The 25,307-nt window shown below is 42.1% G+C and overlaps 1 protein-coding gene across 1 annotated transcript; it reads left to right on the top strand.

Annotated features, from left to right (window-relative positions):
• Positions 1 to 3,024: 3,024 nt before the first annotated feature.
• Positions 3,025 to 12,654, top strand: LOC115793521 (hydroperoxide isomerase ALOXE3-like). The gene is made up of 15 exons (XM_030748559.1): positions 3,025 to 3,042; positions 3,136 to 3,308; positions 4,075 to 4,279; positions 5,396 to 5,480; positions 5,898 to 6,011; positions 6,228 to 6,328; positions 6,744 to 6,910; positions 7,081 to 7,224; positions 8,688 to 8,891; positions 9,040 to 9,126; positions 9,206 to 9,375; positions 10,720 to 10,841; positions 10,935 to 11,035; positions 12,202 to 12,372; positions 12,475 to 12,654. Exons 2-15 carry the CDS (start codon positions 3,162 to 3,164, stop codon positions 12,652 to 12,654), a joined length of 1,998 nt encoding a protein of 665 aa, XP_030604419.1. The 5' UTR covers positions 3,025 to 3,042; positions 3,136 to 3,161.
• The last annotated feature ends 12,653 nt before the right edge of the window (positions 12,655 to 25,307 follow it).

Consider the following 25,307-nt stretch of genomic DNA (forward strand, 5'->3'; position numbering starts at 1 on the left):
GGTGTTGAGGTGCCTCTAAATTCTTCAGATCTCGATCCCGTGGAGAATCTGTGGGATGTGCTGGACAAACAAATCCAATCCATGGAGACTCCACCTCACAACTTATAGGACTAAAACGATCTGTTGCATGGGATAAACAAACACATCACACCTTCTCAACCTGAGACACACAAAAATCCACAACCAAAGAATAAACCAGGAATCAAAACTAGGAGCCAAAAAGAAGCGAAAAAATAATGCAGCAAATCATAAGAAAAAACATTGAAAAAAACAAAAACGAAACAAAAAATAAAACTCCTGGGCAAACAGCCCAGGATCATAACAATAGCACTAGATAAATGACAGTTTCCTCATAACTCCTCTGGTTTAAACCAATTTTTCAAATGACTGATTACTTATCAGTTCCTAGTTTGGTACATAATGTTTCCTCGTTTCTTTTTGTTTTACTGTTTATCTTTTCCTCATTTCTCCTTTGTCATTTTATGGGGTTTCACCTGTTTAAGTGTCCATGGTTATCATGACTTCATACCAGTGTGATGAGGTGTGCTGATTATTATTGCAGGAAAAGTTTAGTAACCCTTGAAATTATTTGTATTTCTGCGAAAATATAACCCACTGCATTATCTCTATATTAGAAGAATGTATTCTAAAGATAAAATAGAACACACAACAAGACAGCAATCATCAGCACAACTGTGGATTGCATCGCTCAGACGGACATTTTCTCCAGCCTAAAACAAAAACAATAAACAGTTAATTAATAAATTGGCAATCACGGGTTGTTGGACTGACAGTGGCCATTTTGAAAGACATCCTAATCTAATTTATATTGTATATAAACAGAATCACATAAAGACAACAACCCTCAGCAAACAAGTAAATTCTACCAAAGAACAACAAAGAAGAAGGACGGTGCTGAGGAACCACCAAGTCAACGTAATGAGCTGTCAGTAGAAACGTTGTTACAGCTGAAACAAGAAGACCTGAAGTTGTTCTTTTTAGAGGAATGGGCTTTAAGTGTCAAGGTGAACATGCGCATGTTATTATGTACAACTTTGGTCTAAAAAGTGCTTATTTTCAAAGCTGTTGGCATTTTAATTCTTAAGTGGTTGACTGTGTGAAGTCATGTCATCGTAAAGGTGCTGAATATACTGATATGAGTCCAAAGTACTGTGCTACGTATTCCATAAGAGTAACTTCAATAATTATGCTCTATAATTACTCACCAGTCTGGATACTAGTACACCTGTGTGGGTACACCTTCTTCAAGCCAATCAGTCTCCACTCTGCATACTCACCCCTTACCTGTCATTCTACCTTGCAGACCCATTTATGCAACCCACCTCCTCCCCATTTCCATGTCACCCAACTCACCCAATGCTCCAACCAAGCTTCCATCTTTATCTTAACCACCACCAGCATCTAGACTCATAATTCAGTGGGCTCAGGTAGTGATTGGGGGACTGCAGTGTGGTTGTAGGAAGTAACAGAATGAGCAGCTCGCTGAAAAAAGAAACAACAAACAATGAAATGAATGTGAACCACCTTGTTTTATTTGTAGCTTGAACATTGAGCTTACTGAGGGAGAATTTTACAAACATTAGATGAAGGATAGTTTTTTCATAACTAACTTTCACATCTCTCCTTGTTATCCTCTAACGTATCTCTTCCTTGTTCCTCCTGTATGATTTCCGTTGTTTCATCAGCTTCCTCTTCCTTGTTTCTCAGACTGTTGCTCTGAATGGTAGTTGCAGAATTGCAGGAAGAGTTTGTTAATGCTTTGAGATTATCTGTATTTCTACAAAAAACCTGACCTTGAACACCAGCCAATTTTCACACAATTTATACTATAAGATTAAAAAAATTAAAATGTCATTTGATCAATCAATTCAGAAAAAAAAATCCATCATCAATAAATTTGGAGGTCACATTAGTCTGGTGATTCCAGTCGAGTGTAGGTAGGCAAGCTGCTTATGTCATGGTCTGCAACTAGCCGGTCTCACTGTCACTCTGGGCCAGGAGGGTTAAGCTGGTTTCCACTCTTCTCAGCTCAGTTTTCGAACTCCTCCAAAGAGCCAAAGTGTTCATGAAGAATCTGTGAGGGGGATGAGTGGAAGATGGCATTTAAAATGCCTCTGGGGTATTTCAAATACCTTGTTATGCCTTTTAGGCTCACTAACGCCCCCACGGTATTTCAAGCTCTGGTAAACGACCTACTGCGGGACTTCCTGAATCTCTTTGCGTTCGGATATTTAAATGATGTCTTTATCTTTTCAAACCACCTAAGAGACCATTAAGTTCACGTTCGTCAGGTGCTTCAGAGACTTTTAGAAATCCAGTTATATGTCAAAGCAGAGAAGTTTTTTTTGTGTGATCGTAGTCACTTGTTTGGGCCTAACATGTGGGTTCATTGACTTGAGTTCAGCCAGTTTAAGGAAGTGAATCATGAGTAACAGTTAAAAAGTCTGGGAGGACTCCAAGACCACAAACCTTGAAAGGTATTTTGTTGATATCAACTAGTTGAGCAGGAAACAGGTCTCATGTTTTGAAAGGAGGAACTACACTGTTAACAGCTGCCGAAGAGCTTGCTATTTCTTTTAAATAAACATTAACATGCAGCTGCACTGATTTTGATTTCTGCTAAGAAATTTTGATTTCTGCTAAGAAATCAAAATGAACCTTTATTGATCATTTGCTGAGCTCAAATTCGCCATTGGTGATGCTCAGTCACAGCTGTACTGGAAGATGAAGCTTCACCCACAAATCTGTAGCAGCAAACACCATAAAACACTTCAAAAACCAGCACAATCAATCTGATATCTGATAATTGATCTCCCCTACAAAACTTCACTGGATTGGCCCTTATCCTGTGCTCTGGCACAAGAATGCAGACATTTTGCAACATAAAACTGAACATTTGACAGTAAGGTGCAGCTGACTGCTGCACCTTACAGGACACGCCCACAAGGTGTGCATATAAGGAGATATCACTGTTGAATTAAATCAACAAGGTCGTTCTTCAGATCATCATCATCAGCAGAGGTAAAACTGAAAGCTTCATCAGCGTCTGACTGCGACTGTTCATACATAATGGAAACATTTATATTTGGGTCACTGTGATTCTCTCCCTGCCAGGATTTTTTCTTCTCTCAAGAGTGAAAATGGGCGATTATGAAGTGATCGTTTTCACTGGCGGCTGTTACTCTGCCTCCACTTTTAATAAGGTCTACATTAAGCTGGTCGGCACTGACGGAGCGAGCGAGCGCACACACCTGTGGAGCTGTGTGCCATCTTTCTACAGAGGAGCAGTAAATATGATATTCAATTCCATTTTTATTTATACAGCAGCATTTCACAATAACAGTCATCTCAAAGTGTTTCTTATTATAAGGTAAATACCCTACAACATTAGAGAAAACCTCAACAGCAGGTAATCCCCTGTGAGCGAGAGAGCGAAATCAAAAGTCCCTTTAAAGAGAAAGCAGCCACCTGCCCCAACTGGTTGGAGAGTGCAGGGAGACAACAAGATGCAAACTATGGGAGTTAAGACCTGACGTGGATTAGTGGTGTATAAACACGAGTGGTGAAAAAAGGTGAGTGGAGAAGTGGCTGATGCTTAGGAGGTTCCCCCAGCAGCCCGAGGCTGCAGCAGGGATGGTTCAGGCTCGGTGGAACCGGTCATGTGAGATTAAATACAGATTCCTCACATTAAACAGTGGCAGTGGTGCAGTGGGTAGGTGTTCGCCTTGCAGCCGGAGGGTTGCCCGTTCGAGCCCCTGTCCCTGCTCCGCGTTGTATCCTTGGGCAAGACACTTAAACCACATTGCCTAACGGTAGCGCTGGTCTCTGGCTGCATGATCACAGATGCTCATCTCTGGATGAGTGAGCTGGACTGATCTTTTCATTGTGTGCACAATGACAATGAGTTGAATCTAACATCTAAATACTTTGAACTTTAACAAGTATTTAATCTGAGTTTGAATTGTACCTTCTCCATGACTGTATTGTGATTACTCAAAGGTTACAGCTCAGTTAAATGCACATGATGCCCATCTCATTCTGTGTTTCCTCCAGGTATCACACTTCATTGTGTCCTGCCAAAAATCCCTTGGACAGCTGGTGCTCATAGAGCTGGATAAAGAGCGTCACACACTCTCCCCAAACAAGGCTTGGTTTCCTGCCAAGGTGCACGTGACGTCCCCTGAAGGAGAAAGCTACCTTTTTCCTGTCTACCAGTGGATCTCTGACAGCAACACTCACTACTTCAGAGAGGGGGCAGGTTTGTGAAAATGTTAGAAAGAAATAAACTAAAACCAGTAAATAATTAAAATATTCATCAAGAAGAAATGCTAAATATTATAATATTATTCAGAGGATCTAAAATTTACTTTGGCCCCAAGTGACCCTTAAAAGTGATCAATAACATTTTCTTTTTCTAATTAATTTGTTAATTTAATTTAATTAAGTCTTTGTTTGGTTTTAGAGAGATTCTGGCTGCTGCTTTATGGAAACACTGTAGACTAATTTATGTGTACACGTGCAGAGAAGTTACAGTCCCTAATCCAGAGGAAAAAAAAGCTGAGCTGATCTCACTGACTCTCCTGAGCTGCATAAAAATGACTCAACAGGAGTTCGTGTTGCTTATCAGGAAACAGACTGAATCAGGATGTGATCTGTCTCACGTGTAAGTTTAGAGCACTTGGAGTTTATCAGTGAGTAAAACAGGAACTGCAGCGTCTGCCAGCGTGCCTGAACTCTGACACGATTAAAGACTGACGATTAAAATAAACAATTCAGAGTAAATATATGTCTGTGTCAATATTCCTACAGGCAGCAGTACTGCACTTTGTTATAATGCTGATCATTTAGGAAACGTGCCTGTGTTAGCTGCTGATGGTCATAGTTTAGTACAGACAGGTGCCTAAAATAACACATGTCGAAAGATTATCAAGTAGAACCATTCATGCATTACTAGCAATACAGCACAGCAGCGGGTTCATGGATGCACACGGCATATTTAACAAGTCACAAATAAATAACGCTGGTAGTACTGATTAAAAATGTTTACATTCACTGCTCCCATCTCGGATTAACCAGGTCATGGTTTTCCAGTTGAAAATCCTAACTTGGAACTTCCAGCTGCAGCTGGAAAGCAAAGAAAATGTGCTAACGTGCTAATATGTTAGTTTTAGTGCACTTGGCGTTGAGAATGAAGTGAAGCTGTGGTGCAAACATCGGGGACCTCATGGAAATGATTCATCATGTAATTTCTCATCCACTAGAAAAATCTGGTGTTCACGTGTTAAGCCTGAAAACCGGAGACTGGTGACCAAATTTGAGCAGTTCTGTGTTTATTAAGAATTTATACCAGACTGTGTGTGTGTGTGTTTTCTAGCTCGCACACTAATTGAAGACAAGCACAGACTTCTTGGTCAGTACAGTCGGGAGAAGGAGCTCGTGCAGCGACAGAAGGTTTATAGGTAAGAGACCAGAGCAGCATGGTAACCCAGAGAGAGATCCTCCAGGAGCAGATGTTAACACCACATGACATCTGCCATGATTTATTAAAATCTATGATGTGCTGTTCATCTTTTTGTTTAACAAAGTTGAAGTTAAACCTAAACCTTAATATACATATAATATTAAAATTAATATGCCTTTACATGTTCCTTAACTTCTTATTTTCATCTCTTCTCTTAGATACAAAATGACCAAAAAACAATAAGATTAATAATTTTGTTATCATTATTACTGAGAGCAGTAATAGTAGTTGATATTGATAAATCACATACAAACATACAGTTAGTAAACAGGACCCATCTATACTTTCAAATTTATATAGTTCTTCTGTTGTTGTTTTTTGTTTGTTTGTTTATTTATCTTTTTTTTTTAACCAGCTGGGACAAACAGGGAATCGCCCACTTTAAAGCAGACAGTCTTTTATTGCTGCCCTACGACATCCGCTTCTCTTTGACCAAGACTGCAGAGATGATCTACACCGGAGCCACAGGGTGAGCTCATCTATCTATCTATCTATCTATCTATCTATCTATCTATCTATCTATCTATCTATCTATCTATCTATCTATCTATCTATCTATCTATCTATCTATCTATCTATCTATCTATCTATCTATCTATCTATCTATCTATCTATCTATCTATCTATCTATCTATCTATCTATCCATCTATCTATCTACATATTAAAATGGTCTTTGTTTTCTAGACTGGGAAAGCTGGGGCTGATGGGATTACTTCAGTGTAACAAGTTTACTTGCCTTGAGGATATTTATAATCTGCTAAACGTCCACAAGACTCAAGTATCAGGTAATGAGTTATAATGTATACATGATAGCATGTATTAAAATGCTACTTAGAAATAATGATCCAGTCATGGACATCTGAATCTCAGCCAAGTATGGAGTAAAATTTTAAACATTTTCCAAGATTTTCTGAAAAAGTATTTGAGCTTTATAAAATATGAAGAACTCAGAGGCCATTTTATATTAGGACATTCATTCTACAGCTACTTGTAAATGTGCAGAAAATATTTCTGTGTGTAGTTTGCAGCAATCAAAAGACTGCAGTGTGCTTCATATAATTCAGGCTCTAACTGGCAGTTATGTTTTTGAGATCAGTTTTATTTTCTCAGTTTTCCTGCAGTCAAAAATGTTGGTCTCACCAGCAGCTGACCAGGATGGTTTAGTCCAGCATTTTCAATAAAATTATCTTTTATTTCCAGAATATGTCTATAAAAATTGGAAGAAAGACGCCTTCTTTGGCTACCAGTTCCTAAATGGTACCAACCCCATGTTGATCGAACGCTGTAAAGCACTGCCAGAGAACTTCCCTGTCTCTGATAAAATGGTGTTCTCTAACAGTCAGCATCATTTGGAGGATGAAATAGAGGTAATTTTTTTCATTCCCATGAAATAAGGTTGACTGTAATATCCATCACATCTGGTTCATGCCTGCACTTGGTGAAGTATTTGCATTGACACGTTTACTTTACACGTGTATTGTCCAGACTACGTAGTTGGGGTCAAACCATTTATCATTGTGTTTGAAATTTCCAACAGAAGGGTCACATCTTCCTGTGTGACTACAAGCTTTTGGATGGAGTGGAGCCAAACATCATCAGTGGGAAGCAGCAGTATTTGACAGCCCCCCTCGTCCTGCTCTGGAAAAATGATGAAGATGAGCTGGTGCCAGTTGCTATTCAGGTAAACTTTGAATTGCTGTTAATAATATCAGCTACACTTAACTGAACTGTAGTGTTCATGTTGTTTGCTCAGGGGTCAGGGAGGGCCATGGGTGTCATGGGGATCAGGCAGCAGTCAAAGGCAAATGTCTTTGTTCAGACATCCAGTCCCCTGAAACTGGTTGTTGAGACATGAAACATCACCCCCCCGGTGAGAGAGGAATCCAAGGTAGTGTGTGAGGTTAACACTGGGCGATCGCCGCTGATTCACCTGCTACCTGCCCTTACAGCTGCTTAACACTGAGTGCTCAGCGCTGAAATGTCAGGTCAAACGTACTTCAAATTACTGTCATTACGTGACCGTTTGTCCTATTGGAAACATTCTAATGGTTTCTGAAAGCTGAGAAACTGTGCTTCACAGCCAACTTACATTATTATGGTAATTGCTGACAGAAGCCCAACAGACTTTAGAAGCAAACCGTGTCCCCGACAACACCTTCAGCTTTGGCTAGCCTCTCTGCAGAGCTTGGGCTCTGGAACCAGCCTTTAATTCTAAAGCTGTCCTCGGTGAGAGACAGTGAACGGGGTGGGTGTGCTTCATCTTTGTGACTGTCAATCGGAGTTTTAACCAGCAGATGAGAAGGGTTGTTTTCTTACACCTCTGTATCAGGAAATGGGTCCTGATGCTTGGGCCTGATCTTCACCTACAGATACAACCACTGAAAACGGCTGGCTCTGTAATGCAGCCAAGGATGGGACTTGTGACCAATCCTCGGCTTGACGAGATCCTTCAGAATTTAGGAAAACTGTCTTCAAATAATGTCTCCTGTATCCAACAGGGGGAGCAGTGATAGTGGAAGCACATTCATTTCCATCTTTCTTAACTGTTTATTGAAGCACTTCAAATGTATTGCAGGTTATTTACATGATTATAACAGAGCCATAAAGGTGAACCGTTCTGTAAAACAGTCATATAGACATTTGTTTGCAGCAAATTAAGTAGTGGTGGGTGCCTGGTTGGCTCAGTGGTAAAGCCGGCGACCATATACATTTGCTGCGTTGCGGTGCGGGCGGTGCGGGTTTGAGTCCCGGCCTGTCGCCAATTTGCCCGCGTATCTTTCCCCCTATTTCCTGTCTCTCTCCACTGCCCATAAAAGCCGCTGTGGCCAAAAATGCAAAATAAATAAATAAAATAAAGTAGCGCACACTGAAGGTTTGCACTCAGTGGTTACTGCTGACTAATGTATCTGAACTTGAAAGTATTATGTAACCACACTGCTAATGTTTTTAAACAAAAACTGAGATTGCACAACAATACTGAGTGTGTGTGTGTGTGTGTGTGTGTGTGTGTGTGTGTGTGTGTGTGTGTGTGTGTGTGTGTGTGTGTGTGTGTGTGTGTGTGTGTGTGTGTGTGTGTTGCCTGTTGGTCAGAGTTGATAATAAAGCAAATGAAAGACCAGAAACACATTTTTCCTTCTCCTGCAGCTGAAGCAGAACCCAGGTGAGGACAATCCAATCTTTTATCCTTCTGATTCTGAGTACGACTGGTTGATGGCCAAGACTTTTGTGAGAAGTGCAAACTTCAACTTGTATGAACTCGATGCTCACCTGCTGCGCACTCACCTGCTGGCTGAGATCTTTGCTGTGTCACTGCTGCGCAACATCCCCATGGTGCATCCCCTGTACAAGGTACCAAAGGCTGAGGAACTGCTATGCTTCTTAGATACGACACACAGACTTGTGACTTTGATATTAGGGTTAAACATGTGACCATAAAACATCAGACTAGAAAGGAAAAGTTCATTTTCTTACTAATGAATTTCTCTGTTTCCATCAGCTCCTCATACCTCACACCCGTTTCACTCTGAACATCAACTTCTTAGCTCGGAAACGTTTAATATCTAAGGGAGGATCCTTTGATAAGGTAAAGACCAGCAAAGCCAACAACTTTTAGTTCTGAGTTTCATGTATCTGTCTTTCACTGGGTTTTGACTGTTTTCTAGTTCACATCTTCTGGTGCAGAAGGTGCCCTCACAATCCTGAAGAGATCCCTGCCCTCAGTGACCTACAGCTCCCTTTGTATCCCAGATGATATCACAGAGCGTGGGCTGACCCATGTTCCAAACTTCTACTACAGGGATGATGGACTCCGGCTCTGGGAGATCATCCACAGGTTCTCTCACCACTTTGTCTGACCACACATTTGTATAATTAGAGAATCCATCCATCCATCCATCCATCCATCATCCATCCATCCATCCATCCAACATCCATCCATCCATCCATCCATCACCAAGGCATTGAATGCAGTCTCTGGTGTCCCTTCTTAAAGAAGGGACAAGAATGAAACACAGTCCAGCCCCTCCCCAGGAGAGTGGTTCCAGAACCCAAGCTGTTCACTGATACCACGTTTTCACTGCCGAGGTCCCGGTGCTTGTGCCAGTGCTTTTCTCAGTTTCAATAAACCGGTGAAATGCTTAATAATGGGCCTGCACACATTATACACATTATAGTTTGTGGGCAGCACGGTGGCGTGGTGGTTAGCACTGTTACCTCACAGCTAGAAGAGCTGGGTTTAAATCCACCTTGGCCCAGTTTACATGTTCTCCCTGTGTTTGGTTGATTCTAGATTGTTCTTAGGTGTGGATGTCAGTATGAAGGATGTCTGTCTCTCTGAGTTAGCCCTCCAACAGGCTGGCAACCCTTATAGGGTGTAGCCTGCCCTTCACTCCATGACTGCTGGGATAGGCTCAACATATAAACTTATAATGTAATCAGGACGAGTGATGTCAGTAACACGTTACTCTAATCTGACTTCTTTTTTCGGTAAGGAGTAATCTAACGTGTTACTATTTGCAGTCCATTAATCAAATTACAGTAACTTGTCCAAGTCACCGCATTACTATTTTTGTCATTTTCCTCAGTACAAAGATATATTTTTGCTTTCTTCTTGTGTCTTGGGGAGTGACGTCTGGCAGATGCGACAATTAAGTCCCGTTTTCAGCATGAGGACAATAACAGCACAGCGACACAAAAGTAAACAATGGAGGGAGGAGAGAGATGCGCGTTTTCTAGCTGGAATTTCTGTGTATTTATGTGTAATGTCTTTGCTTATGTTGGTAAATAGCGTGCAGTCAGCATGATTTATGAAGGGCTTATATATAAAATGAAGAAATCACCTGTTTTTCAACAATCTTTAGGAGTCTGTGTTATTGTACCCATATTATAATCACTCCAGTGCTTTTTGGCCACTTCAAATATCTTTATAGATCTGTGATGTTATATTTGCTGTGATTTCTGCAGCCTTCTGAGCCAGATTTCTGTTTAAAAAGACATTTTTAATGTCAATGAAAAGTCACTTTGCCAAGAACTGAGTGCATCTAACTTAGTTACTTCTAAATTTAAGTAATCAGTAAAGTAACTAAGTTATTTTTTAAAGGAGTAAACAGGTTACTTTGTCAAGGTAACTATGCCATCACTGATCAGGAATGTGTTTGATTGTGTGTCCATTTGTCAGGTTTGTTAGTTCAATACTCACTTTCTACTACAAGGATGATGCTGATGTCCAGCACGACACTGAACTCCAGAACTGGATTAAAGAGATCTTTGAACATGGATTCAATTCAATAGAAAGCACAGGTGATGATAATGTGCACATTGTATATTACCATAAAGCAACTAAAATTTATTCTCTGTGTTGACATAATTCAGTTTATTCTTTCTGATCATCAGGAATCCCACAGAAATTCACCACTGTGGCTGAGACGGTCAAGTTTGTCACCATGGTGATCTTCACCTGCTCTGCCCAGCACTCAGCTGTCAACGCTGGACAGGTGAAGCCTTCCAATCAGGAATCAGAATCAGAATCAGGAATCCGATTCAGGAATCAGAATCAGAATCAGAATCAGGAATCAGGAATCAGAATCAGGAATCAGAATCAGAATCAGAATCAGGAATCAGAATCAGGAATCAGAATCAGAATCAGAATCAGGAATCAGAATCACAATCAGAATCAGAATCAGAATCAGAATCAGAATCAGGAATCAGAATCAGGAATCAGGAATCAGAATCAGAATCAGGAATCAGAATCAGGAATCAGAATCAGGAATCAGGAATCAGAATCAGGAATCAGAATCAGAATCAGGAATCAGGAATCAGAATCAGGAATCAGAATCTACCGCCGGTCAGTGCTCTACAACAAGTATTTTATTTCTCTCTCTCTCTCTCTCGATTCATACATAAAATATATAAAAATAGATATAGACAATATATATTGTCTATATCTATTTTTATATCTATTGTATATATACAAATATACAAATGTATATAGTACAGGAGTATTTGTGTGTATGTGGAGTGTTTGTAGAAAAGCAGCTTTCATAAGTATTGAAGGTGCCTGTTAAATAAATATCTCTTAATAAATAATGCAGTTGTGTTGCACTAACTGCTGAGGGAAAGGTATTTGTACAGATCACTTTTTGTTGCTCTGTGATTGCTTTATGAGCTGTAGGAGGTGGTGAGTTACTGTGATGTGTTTAGGAGTCTCACAGATAAAAACTGGTTTTCGGTGTGTTGTTCTGCATTTCTGGGACCTGAACTGTTTGCCTGATGGCAGACAGGTGAACAGTGCATGGCCGGGGTGGGTGGTGTCTATGGAAATGTCCCTAGCTCAGGAAAAGCCTGCAGGAGCTAGAGACATCTACCAGGGTGGGCAGAGGGCAGCCAGTTATCTTTTCTGCTGTCCTGGTTCCTCTCTAACCGCTAACCCACCTGAACCTTGTGGAGACCAGGATGTTCACTTGATTTTAACCTCTTGGAGAGCAGCTAAACTGATCTTTTAGGGTGGAATGCAGCTGAAACAGTGTGGACCCTTTTTAACCCAGCTGTTCTTGATGGGTTTTTGTTAAATGTAGGAAACATTTGAAAGCTTTTGGGTTCAGTGGTTAAAAGCTATTCTTCAAAGCCCATTACTGACTGATCCATTACTTCTTCAATGCAGTATGACTTTGGTGGCTGGATGCCCAACAGTCCTACCACCCTGGATCTTCCCCCACCTACAAAAAAAGGGACAACAAGTGAACAAACAATGCTGGAAGCGTTCCCCAGTGTTGGCACAACAGTGCATGCCATGGCCAGCATATGGCTCCTAAGCATGCAGTCCTTTGACACAGTAAGAGCTCCACAAATACTATGTAGCATACATTAAACTGTTACTAGACCAACAGTGGAACCAAAACTAAACGTGTCATTGATCTCATATCGATATCATCAGGTTCTTCTTGGCCAGTACCCAGAGAAGCATTTCACTGAGAGGTTTCCAGTCCTGAAGATAAAAGAATTTCAAGAAGAGCTCAGAAAGCTGAGTGAAGACATCAAAAGCAGAAACTCAGGCTTGGATCTGCCGTACACATACTTGGATCCAGACGTGGTTGAAAACAGTGTGTCGATTTGAACACCGGAGGGCATCCCCTCATCCTCCAGCTTCAAATCAGTGACAGTGGGCAGAGTGAAAAATGAGTGTTCTGATCATCACTGATTTTACTGATTCAGCTTTAGTTACAGCTGCTTACAAGCTTATTATCAGTGTTCTCGTGGACAGGGGGCTCCTTTGTAATCTTCTGGGCTATTGTTGGTCTCAACATATGAATTATTTAATCCATTTCTTCTCATTGTGGTGTGTGTTGTTTATTGTTGATCGCTGATTTCCTGTACCATGAATTCTAACGTTAAAAACATATCCATAACAAATATTCACATTTATTGAAATAAGAAGTGAAGAAAAGATGAAGATTCATTCTGTTTTAAAGGAGATTTAACAAAGCTACACAGACACTGAGACAACAATGGATGACTCTGTGACATCAGCTCCAACTTTATCACTTTTAATATCATTTTAGAAATTATGTGTCAAAATACCATGTAAATGCTGCATTGTGATCACATAAATGTAAACATTAAACTCAAAGCTGTGAGATGCAAAAGATGCTGTGTGATGTAACCACCGTGGCAGGTAGAGGACGCCAATGCAGGACTCAGGCAGGGCTGGTCAGGAGCCCGCAGCACAAACCTGCTGGAACAAGACATAAACATGAAGCATGAACCTGGACATAAAGGCACACAGCAGAGAAAACAACAGCATGACAAGGAACAAGGGACACACTGAGTGAATAAATACACAGAGGGATAACGAGGGCAGTGAGAGCAGGTGGAGATCACGGCAGAACAATATCACAGAAACGAGAAAAAGAAGTAAAAACTAAACACAGAAGACCAACAGGAAACAAGAATGCAGAGTAGACACACTGAGGGAAGCACACAGATACACCATACACTAGACTCAGATAACTAAACCAAGCACAGAACTGAAACATGATCAAACACACTAAGAAACAAAAGCTAAGGAACCAAACTCAGGGATCACTGAAGATCAGGGAACAAAACCTCAGAAACACTGGGTCCATGACCCAGGACCGTCACACACTGTGGAAGAGAACCAGAGATTAATAATAACTAATGATTAAATGAGTAGACCTTGTATGTAAGAAGGATTTTAAATTCTATTCTAGATTTAACAGGGAGCCAATGAAGAGAAGCCAATATGGGAGAAATCTGCTCTCTCTTTCTAGTCCCTGTCAGTACTCTAGCTGCAGCATTTTGGATCAGCTGAAGGCTTTTCAGGGAGCTTTTAGGACAGCCTGATAATAATGAATTACAATAGTCCAGCCTAGAAGTAATAAATGCATGAATAAGCTTTTCAGCATCACTCTGAGAAAGGATGTTTCTGATTTTAGAAATGTTGAAGAAAAAGCAGTCCTACATATTTGTTTAATATGTGCGTTAATTATTCTTGACTTCTATAAAAACGTATGAGGCTGTTGCTCCCTTCATGAGTCACCACAGCGGCTCACCTGCCTCAGTCTCACCTTACACCCAGCATCCTCCTCTGCCACCCCAACCCTCTGCACGTCCTCTTTCACTGCATCCATCAATCTTCTCTGCGGTCCTTCTCTTTTCCTCATCCCTGGCAGCTCTATCTTCATCATCCTTTGTCCATCATACCCACCATCCCTCCTCTTCACATGTCCAAACCACTCAGCCTGAGCTGTTCCTCTGATTGACTCGTTTCTAATATTTTTCATTCTGGTCTCTCCAAATGAAAATCTTACCATCTTCAACTCTTCCTCCTCCTTTTCTTTTTGTTGGTGCCACCATCTTCAAACCATACATCATAGCAGGTCTCACTCCCAACTTTCCTTTTTAAATCTGCTGTTCAGCCCCTGACGCTCATCTGCACACACTCCACCCTGCACTCTCCTCTGTACTGTCTGCTGCTTTGGATGGCTGACCTCACATACTTAAACTCATCCCACTTGACCCTCACTGCTCCTCGCATGTTCACCTTTCTACCTGCGTCTCTCTCATTCACACGTGGATTCTGTCTTACTCTGACTTTCATTCCTCTTCTCACCAATGCACCAATACCTCCACCTCCCCAGGCTCCCTACTCCTGCTGCAGGTCACATCTGCAAACATCACAGTGCACTGAGACTCCTGTGTGCCCTCATCTGTCTGCCTGTCCGTCACCACTGTCACTTCTACCACACACCTCACATCTGTCTCCCTGACCTCATCATTGTCCTGCAGTACTACAGTTCCTCTCTCAGCACTCTATCATGTATTTTCTCTAGATCAGCAGCAACTTCTCTATCAACTCAATCATCACATCTGTATTACTTTCTCTCAGCATGAAGCCACACAGCTGCTCACTGTTCATCACCCTGGTATTTATAGTCGTATAGTTTAAACTGAGTTTTATACAGGATTAAATCCACTTCATTTTGGCCATAAAGGACGACGAGGACGTCTAAAATCATGACCCAGCAGACACTGAAGAAATGATCTGTCTCTGCACCCCAGTGTGGACAGAGCACAGAAGATGCTACATTAGAACTCTTGGAAATATTAAAGACCTGGATCATGATAATGTGTTGGTTTAAGAACTGAGATGTAAATTTAGTCAGAGTCTCTTTATCATCAATTCCACATACGTGCAGGACATACAGGGGAGATATATACTTCTATATATATATATGAGATAGAGTCAGATACATCATCTAACGTGAAGATCACTCTGAGGAAAGAGGAACTCGTTGGTTAGACTCAGTTTAACACCCAAACTGTAGCTGCTGCTTTCATCCACTAGGTGGAGCCATGCACTCAGTTTAATCACTCAGTGTGCTCCAAGTATCTTCACTTTATTAGGAGCAGCTGAACTGTGATAAATGACTGTTAGTTTGGTGCTATCCCGGCCGGCTTGTTTCAGAAACTGCTGTAATGTTCATGCGTCTGAGCTCACAGAGGTGACCCCTGACCCCTGGTCACAGCAGCTCAGAAACAGGAGCTACAGTTGGCTCACCAAAACTGGACAAATAAGAGATTGCATCAGAATTTGGCCTAAACAGCATAAAGCTCGCATATCTCTAATATTGATAAATGAAGCTGCTGCTGAAATGGAGCTGAGGAGGTTATGGGCACACTCTGAGCTCCTGAGCACCAGCTGAGAATTCCTGATTCAGTCCAGGTGAGCAGAACAGGACCCACAAACAAGCAGGGTTTGGGTCCAGGTCACACAGAGCAGGTCGGTGAAAACAAACCTCTCACTCTCACTCAGCTCCTCTCAGGGAACATCAGGGAAATCTGCGCAGAGGGCGCACACAGGTGAGAAGGCACGTTTTACCTCAAACAATATTCAGCCAGGTGTGTAACGGCGCTGATGTCATTAAGGTGAGTAGCATAACAATCCAGCGTTGGCTGAAGGTCGCTGCTCTGCTTAAATAGCAGCCAAATGCGCAGATTGTCAACTGGTGTGTTTCAGCAGCGGAGCGGGAACCCAGGAGGACCCGCCCACTGAAACACACAGGTGCGGTGAACACGCGCACAGAGAGAGGAGCGCAAAACAAACAGAAAGTACACACGGCCTGACAGGCACACCGTGACAGTTTCTCACCCTGCCGTGTGTCGGTCAGAAATGTCCTTCCCTCCTAAAGGCGCTCACCTCCGCCTTTAACTCATGAGCTCCTGGAATAAAAAAATATGGAAATAATTATGGAAGCTTGACGATTAGAATTATTTATTATTGATCACCAAAGCTCGGGAGAATATTTTTAAAAGCCAAGAAGCAAATGTTGTGATAGCAGCAGCTGTGTTTGTTTGTGCTTTGATATGATTGGTGGAAGAAAAGCTGAAGGAAAACTAAAGATTGCTCTTTTCGTCAGAGCCGCTCAGCATGAATTAACTGTAAACGTGACAAATTAAAGGTGATGCTGAACTCTTTGAGTATAAAATTATTCTCTTTGCACCGATGATAACGAAAGTGTGGAAACTTTGTATTTGCTCCGTTTGTCCACTAAACGGAGACAAAACTGTTTGTTTTTCATCGTTAAAGAATGACAGATAAGGGCGGTGTCATCATTATAAAAGAGAGGGAAAGTCCGAAGGTCCACAGTGCTCTCCGTGACCCACAGCTGAGAATAATGAACCCGCTCCTCGTGTTTAACCTGTTCATTCAGCCGTGAACGAAACTTTCATATGGACAAAGTGCAGCTTAAAGACTCTGATCTCTAAACTGTGGACATCAACACACGAGCCGGAAGAAAAGAAGCAATGTGCCAACAGAGGAAGGACAGCCCCTCCTCCTCCTCCGCCGCCTCCGCCTGTCAAACTGAGTTTGAGCTTGCTAAAGGAGTATCGGTCAAAGGAGGACCTGATTAATATAACAACTATATTATGAATAGAAAAATAATGTCCCACTGCAGAGGAAAAGAAACGCTCGCGGGAAAGGACTTTGGACCGGTCTCAGCTCCGGGCTGTGAAGGTGAGTTTAAACACTCCACTCTAAAGTTTTTATTACACCATTCTTTAAACTTTTGGCAGTAATCATAGTACAAGACTACCCCCCCCCCCCCCCTTTTTTTTTTTATAGACTAGAGTTAGTTATTACTAATGATGACGCTGACCTCGGAGCTTTAAAATCATAAACGCTCGTGACTTGAACTGAGCGGCTCACGCTCCCTGATTTCGCCTTTCAGGGCAGGATTAAACCTGGTTCCGCACTAAAAGCAGCATCGATGAAATAATCAAATGAAAGAACACGTTTATAGTCCAGACTTAAATCATGGAAACGACACGGCGCTGCCGCTGCCTCATTCTTCATATGTCAGTTGCGCGCAGGGGAGCAGAACCCTTGCGTGATTGCGCACATTTGGAAGATTTGGTACGGGCGCGTTATTGAGGACAGGCGCAGCTTATGTCAAGAAATCATTTTACAGATTTCCTGATTTTTCTAAAGTCACCAAACTAGTTTAGAGCCTGTTTTTGTACCTGGAGCTAAAAGCAGTAGAAAACATTTGTACTTATTCACACTTCTTATAATTGTGTTGGACGATGAAAATGTGAAACTGGCCCGTGTCATGGTTCAGTTACAGTATAAGACTCATACAGTCGATGTAAACCTTTTTAGGTATCAGTGCTCTTCCTCTAGGACACGCTTTCTGTTCACGATGGCGGGAATTGCAACTTGCAGATTTTATGGTTTAAGGGTTAGGGTTAAGTGATATAGATATAGAGACTTAGTAACTAAATTGTTTCCTCGCTGTGAGCGTCTTTAGTCAAATTTCAGATATGCACAGTAACTTTAACTGGCAGGACTCACAATTCCCAGTTTCAACCTGCATCCACACACACACACCATAATGCTGGAGCCTATTCGGGAGGTGGGGTCAACCCTGGGCAGGTTGCCAGTCCGTCACAGGCCAAACACAGACAGTCAGACCACCATCCACACTGTGGGAGGAAGCTGGAGTACCCAGAGAGAACCCACACAGACACGGGGAGAACATGCAAACTCCACCCAGCCAAGGTGGATTCAAACCCAAGACCTTCTTGCTGTGAGGCAACAGTGCTAACCACCACACCAACATAGACTGCACAGGTTGGAGATCTCTTGAACATTCTTCTGCAGATCTGTCATACGTCTGTGACTTGATTCTTCAAGCTGAGGCGGTCCGTCACAGCTGCTGTCCCGGACCGGGGGGAAAAGGATAAAGCTCCATGGATGATGAGACCTCTTAATCAGAGGGCAACATGCCTCAGCCTGCCAACAGAGCCGCATAGATGAGCAGACGGTTCCCTTCACAGTGTGGTGCAGTTTACAGCAGTTTGTTCCACGGAAACCAGATCCCACATCTTCAGAGCCCTCGAGTGCACAATAGTTTTTATTCATAAGATATAATAAAATGTCCTCCACCACCCCGTCTGCTGATGGCACTAAATATGACTCCCCCTCCACAGCTCTGGGTAAAGTCTGCCTTCCTCAGTGCTCTGTGACACAGGCATCATCATCATCACTGTTCCTGCCCTGTGTGACACACTTAGTTTTAGCTTCTGAAATTTAGACTCTAAATTTAGTAACTTCCACGAAATTAATCTCTAAGCGTTAAAAAGAGCAACCTAAACATTTCCTGCATGTCTGATTCAGATTCCTCTTCCTGCCCAAATGTCCCAAATGTGACTCCTCCATGCTGCTTTTAATCACTGCCAACACCAAGAAGTCTGAGGAGGAGGAGGATAATGAGGATGGTGTGAAGGAGGAGGGGCTGTGTGTGTTTTCATTTCACATTTTTGTATCTGAGAGTTTAACACATCAGGCTTTGGCTCTCACACACAGACACACACACACACACACACACACACACACACACACACACACACACACACACACACACACAACACACACACACACAGAGCATTGCTGCTGCTTCAATTTAAAGTTCCCATCACACTTAATCAGACTGTTAGTGATAAGTTTCAGTTGTGTAGCGCTCTGTTGTGGTTCATGTCTGTTTGTCTCATGTTTTTGCGTCTCTGTTATTTTTGTGTCTGTGATCATTATTTGTCTTTTGTTTAGTTCCTGATTTTGTTTGTTTTCGTTCCTGTTCTCTTAGTTTTACATCCCGTCTGTGTGTGTCTGTGTCTGTGTGTGTGTGTCGGTGTCTCAGCCGCTGCGCTCCTGTTTTCCAGTATCAGTGACTGAAAGCCCAGCCGGCCTCTCTGTGTGAGGGCCGCACTAAACAGTGAGATTCATGTCTCAGTGAGCTACGCTGAGCTTAGATACTTGTCGTCTTGCTCTAATCTCTGTCTGTGTTTCCCTCTGTGCTGCACACAGATGCTGCAGTAGTTTGGTTTGGACCCTAAAACGTATTTGCAGCACAGAAAGGGGAGCGTGTTCTCCCACGTTTGTGCGCTTCGGCTTCCGTGTCCAGACGAGGACCCGCCCACGCTCATACGTAAAGGAGCAGTTCACAGAAACGCGGTGGGAACGCGGGCCCGTTATTAAGCGTTTCGCTGGTGTTGTGCCAAAAAGTGATCCTCTGCCATAAAGTGATTTCCGATGTTTCTATGTGCTTTTATGTGAAATGTCTTTCCTTATACTGGTGAAAAGAGTGTAGTCAATATGATTTATGAAGGGCTTATATATAAAATGAAGAAATGAACTGTTTTTCAAGTGTGTTTATGACTCTGCATTATTGCACCTACATTATAATAAATGCAGTCCTCTTTGGTCACTTAAAATATCTTTATAGAGTGTAATGTTATATTTGTTCTGATTTCTGCTGTCCTCTTGGCCAGATTTCTCTTTAAAATCTGGCCAATCAGTTTTTACCCTGATAAATAAAGAATATATAAAAGTTGCTGCCAAAAACTGATTGCAGCTTCTACCTTGTGACAAAAATGTTGTTTCTCACTCAAAATGACCTGATATCATTCACGAGAGATATGTTTGACATATTTTTCACAGATTATAGGTCAGCAAGTCATTTACAACAGTTTAAATACAGCCGATCATTTTCTGGCAGATGATCACTTTTTGGCACAACACGTGTTCATTGTGAACAGCACGAGCACTGGCACGCGAACCGGCTCCTCGGCGGTGGGGAAGTAGAGGCTTTCTTTCTCTTCTTTCTTTTCACCAGGTTACATCACTGTGGTGTCACCTGATCAGGAGCCGCTCACGTTTGGGTTGTAGTTTCAAATCATCTGGAAGCGCCAAATTTTCACTCATTCTTTCACTCACAGCGTGTTTAAAGTGCAAAGCACATTCTTTGCTGGATGAACGTTGTTACTCCCGTCAGTCACCACGAGGACAAGTTCTTTATATACAGATGGTTTATTCCAAGCTCACCAACAGGATCACTCAGTGTTGCCATCGTGAGAACTAATAAAATAAAAATTGTATTTAGAAACCTCACAATTCCTAAACAGTAACCATTAATTCCTTTCTTACACATTCAGCAAACTTCAATCATTTAGACATCATGTAACATGCCTTATAATAACACTATGACCAATATAAACCCAGTACATGTTAGGTTTACAGACATAAAATGCCTGTTTCATCACATTTACATGGAAACTCAAATTAACAGACACCTTGAACGCACCTCATTGCCTGCTGTAACCAAACGGGAGAAATACGATCAACTTCGGAGTTGCACTTCACTCTTCTCAATGAGCGGATCAAAAATTGGACTTGACACATAACTTCACCATAACAATTGACATGAGTCCTTTATATACTTAAGTCCTGTATGAAGATGGCGAGGAGATGCAGAAACCCACGCCCCCATAGTCTTTGTTGCTTGTGTCACACTCTAAAAAGTCCGCACTGAACGTTACTTTCGCTCCACTGAGTTCTGGACCAAACGCATTACTTAAAGGAACATTACAAATATTTGTTACAGACATACAAAGAAGAGCATTGAATGAATTCTGTCAGTAACAAACGTGTTATATATGTTAAACTGATATTATTAATATCATGAATGAACTCGAGCTGTAAAGTTAATATGGTGTATTAATGTGGTGACTTGGAAAACTGATGTTTTATTGGACTGAGATCTGCTGCTGTGACACATCGATTCAGTGAAGTTCATGTCAGTGATTTCCTCCTTCATCGCGCTGTGGCTCACAAATCTTACACGTTTAATACACTTTAAAGTTTCAGGGCTCTAATCTGCCGCCTCCACCTCAGAGATGAACAGCAGCACAGCTCTGTCATCCTGATGAACTCACTTTAAAAGTTTCTTTTACCGCTCGGTGTCCTAAAGCCCACGATCAGCCGTTCTCTGCTGGATTCATTTCCTGTTTTATCTGCATCTCTGATGTTTTTTCCTTTTATATTTTTTAATGTTCTCTGTAGATTTTTATCACCATCATGTGATAGGCAGCACTCATGCAGAAATAGAGTCCAGTGACACATGAAATCATGTTTATATTTGAGCTGTAATTTTGCCTCTCAACATCGTCACAGCTGCTGTTAAAGTAAACCATCAGGATGTGAGAGATGTGCAACTCTCACTCCTAATCAGCTGAGACCATAGTTTGGTTACAGCCACTGAATCAAAGTCTTCAGTCACACGTTGTTTAATTTAAAATCCACTTCAGTGGTGTACTCAGGCAAAATTACAAAAATCGCTCCACTGCCCAAAAGCGACTGACTGTATTTTCAGGCGTGTGTATTTACTCCATTCATCAGCCACAGATCAGCCTCTCAAAGCTCAGCATTTTCATACCATCCCACCAACCCCCCCCAACCAGCTGATTTATGTTCTATAACAACTCCAGTGTTTTTATTCTGCGAGTTACAGGCCCTCAGTGTACGTTGGGGTGGTCCAGGTTTGTCCTCACAGCAGATATCCACAGGACATTTTAACATTTGTTTAAAACCGCGTCCAAATCGATGCTACACCTTATCCAGGTGTGACGATCAAACCTAAAGTACTGCTTTGTCTTTGCTCTTGCTTGTTTGGAGCAGCTATCTCACACCAGCCAGGAACATTTACCCACAATGCACCTTTCCAAGTCATCTCCAGTGAGTTGTGAGAAATCAGATGAAAGATCCAGAGTAACAGCACTGCTGTCTGTTCCTCTGCTTCAGGCACTGGTGCACTTCATTCAGTGTGATCCCACGATGCTGATGATGATCAGAGCTGTTCATAGAACAACAACCAGATTCTGGCTTTACACTTTCTGACTGACACACACTCACTGTGACACCCCGTTCCAAACAGGAATGTCACACATTTTGGAAGTACGATCCCAGAAAAGATTTGTCAGCAGAAGGGTCACTGGGAAAAGGATCATAAAAGAGGCTCCAGTGCTTTATGTCCTAAGTCTGCTGGATTAGCCATTATAGTTAGCACTCCTAGCACTCAGTTAGCTGGTTTACAGCTGATGTTTGAGGGATCTTTGAGAGAACAGGAAGGTTGGAGATTGGCCTATAATTAGCTAAGACAGCTGGGTCAGTGATGGCTTTTTAAGTAGCAGCTTAACTACAGCCACCTGGAAGGCCTGTGGTACATAGCCAACTAATAAAGACAGCTTGATCATTTTTAAGATAGAAGCATCAATAATTGGAAAGACTATTGACGAGATAATCGACCTCACTGGGAGCAGAGTTTAGGTAGCTGCTCTGTACTGTGTTGGCACTGAAGAGCATAACAATGAAGGAATTAGATCCTTAAACTTAGTTACAGCACTTTCAGAAAGACTTCTGCTGTAATAAAACTTATTCCCCACTGCTGTGTAATCCATTAAAGTAAATGTAAGTGTTACTAAGAAATGATCAGACAGGAGGGGGCTTTCAGGGAATACTGTTAAGTCTTCAGTTTCTATGCCATATGTCAGGACAAGATCCAGAGTATGATTAAAGTGGTGGGTGGGCTCCTTTACATTTTGAGAGGAGCCAATTGAATCTAACAATAGATTAAATGCAGTGTTGAGGCTGTCATTCTCAGCATCTACATGGATGTTAAAATCACCCACTATAATGATTTTATCTGAACTGAGCACTAAATCAGATAAAAAGTCTGAGAATCAGTCAGTCTGTGCTCTGCATGTGCAGTGATCCATCCCATGAAGGTACTATCTGCTGTGGATGTGGTAGCAGTGGGTGGTTCACGGAAGGTGGTGTTCGATGCCCCGGCCTGTTGATCTTTTGTTTGTTTCCCGAGCAGGTTTAGTGAAGGATCAGCTTGCTGTTCCTTCACTAAAGGACTGTATGATTGTGCTGTTATCTTCTGAAGTGGGATAAGATCATTCAGCCTATTTTCTTTACCATGGGCTGCTCCTGATGAGGACCATTCCTCATGCAGGAGATCCCCCTTACATCTCAGTGGAGGAAGTTGTGTGACCCATTAAGTGCTGACAGTGTGTGATGAGTGTAGCCCATGATGCTACAGCTGGGCACATCGGGGCAGGGGGCAGAGGTGATCGAGTTATTGATGATTTTGTTTCTTAGGTTGTTGTGGTTCATTTTTCACCTTTTGTATTTCTGTTTTATTTCCTCTGGTCGTGTTATCCAGAGATTAGCTTTCCTCACGTGTCTCATGGTCCCCTCGGTCCTGTCTGAGTGGCTGTGTGTTTGTTTCCCTTTGTGCTTGTGCTCCTCCGGGTTCTGTGTGTGCGCCGTGGTTGGTCACTTCCTGTTTTATTTTGACACTCCCATGTTCCCTGTGCTCTTTGTTTGCTTTTGCATCCTTTGTGTTATTAGTTTCATTTTGTTCACCTGTTGCTCCCAGCTGTCTCCACCCTCCCAGGTACCTTGTGTTTTTAAGCCCTCAGTTTTCTTCTGTTTATTGTTGCTCATCATTTGTGGTTCCTGTGTGTGTGTGTGTGTGTGTGTGTGTGTGTGTGTGTGTGTGTGTGTGTGTGTGTGTGTGTGTGTGTGTGTGTGTATGTGTCAGTTTTTGGATGTTTGTATGATCTTGTATTTTGTATTTGGTATTTTTTGGACTTTAAAACTGCCTTAAACTTTAGTCTCATGCGTCCTGCACTTGCCAGCCACACCCTCCAACGTGACACATTCAAACTCTGGTTGTGCTCATTTGTTGACTACAAGGTGCCAAGCAACCAAATATCCAGCTGCTCATTGTTACATCCGGTCTGTGCTGAATCAGTAGTTAAAGCTCTGAGCCAGTTCATTTCTGTGTTTCTACAGGTCCTCCAGTAACTTGATTAAACTGAAGTCATCAAGGTATCATCCTCAAAGTCAGGCTGCAGTAGAGCTTATGTTCCTGATCCGTGATTAGTGGAGGCAATCGGAGCCACAGAAAAACATGATTATGTCAGTGGTTTTAGGGAGGTGAGCTAGCTAAAGAGAACCTAGATGGTCCTCAAAAGAAGATGAAATGGTTGTACGATTGCAGAGCTGAGCAACAGCACTACAGTCCTAAGATCTTTCAAACCTTTTGGTCCTTGCACTTCCAGAACAGGATTACAGTACCCAATTGAAATACCAAACAAAATAAAATCTACCATGGAAATCTGCTCAATCCATGTCACGCTCATTACCCATCCTGCAGGTGACTCCACGGTATGTGGGAATCCTTCCCGTTGGCTGCTGCCTGCAGTTCATCCCAGGTGATGGCAGAGAGCAGGTGTACTGGAAGATGGAGGCTTTCAACCTCCGCTTAAAGATTCAGAAGCTTTGAGTAACTCAGCTGCTGCACTGGGACGTTCAGATGAAAATTAACATCATGATTATTTTCAGATCACTGTTGTGTACTCGTGTAGTGGAGCATGATGCTGGTGTTGCCTATTAAAGAGCATCTTCCTGTTATCTCCCTGATGGATGACATGTTAGAGTCTGAGGTGCAGAATATGCTAGAAAATGATGTTGCTGAGCTTTGTGTGACTAAAGGCCTTTATGAAAATGCCGTATGATTTCCTGTGGTTTTTATGCAGTAACATTGGTTTTACATGGAAAACTAGGGTTACTGCATTTATGTAAGGGGGATTAAAACGTGTCAGCCAGGAAGTAGGTGAGCTGAAGCTGAAGCTTGTTTTCGGTTTGTGAATGTGTGCGACTTCTTGTGATACCATAACGCTTGAACACAAGTGTGTCTGTGTGTAAAAAGTGCATGCTGAATGCTTTGCATGTCTGCGGTTGTAAGTTATCATTAGTCTGCTATGACTGCTTCATTCTTACTGCACCCACAGTGCATGATGTCTGAACATTAGTGCAGGCACTGTCACACACTCGATTGT

The sequence above is a fragment of the Archocentrus centrarchus genome, chromosome 2, assembly GCF_007364275.1.
Source record: "Archocentrus centrarchus isolate MPI-CPG fArcCen1 chromosome 2, fArcCen1, whole genome shotgun sequence".
In the NCBI taxonomy this organism is placed as follows: domain Eukaryota; kingdom Metazoa; phylum Chordata; class Actinopteri; order Cichliformes; family Cichlidae; genus Archocentrus; species Archocentrus centrarchus.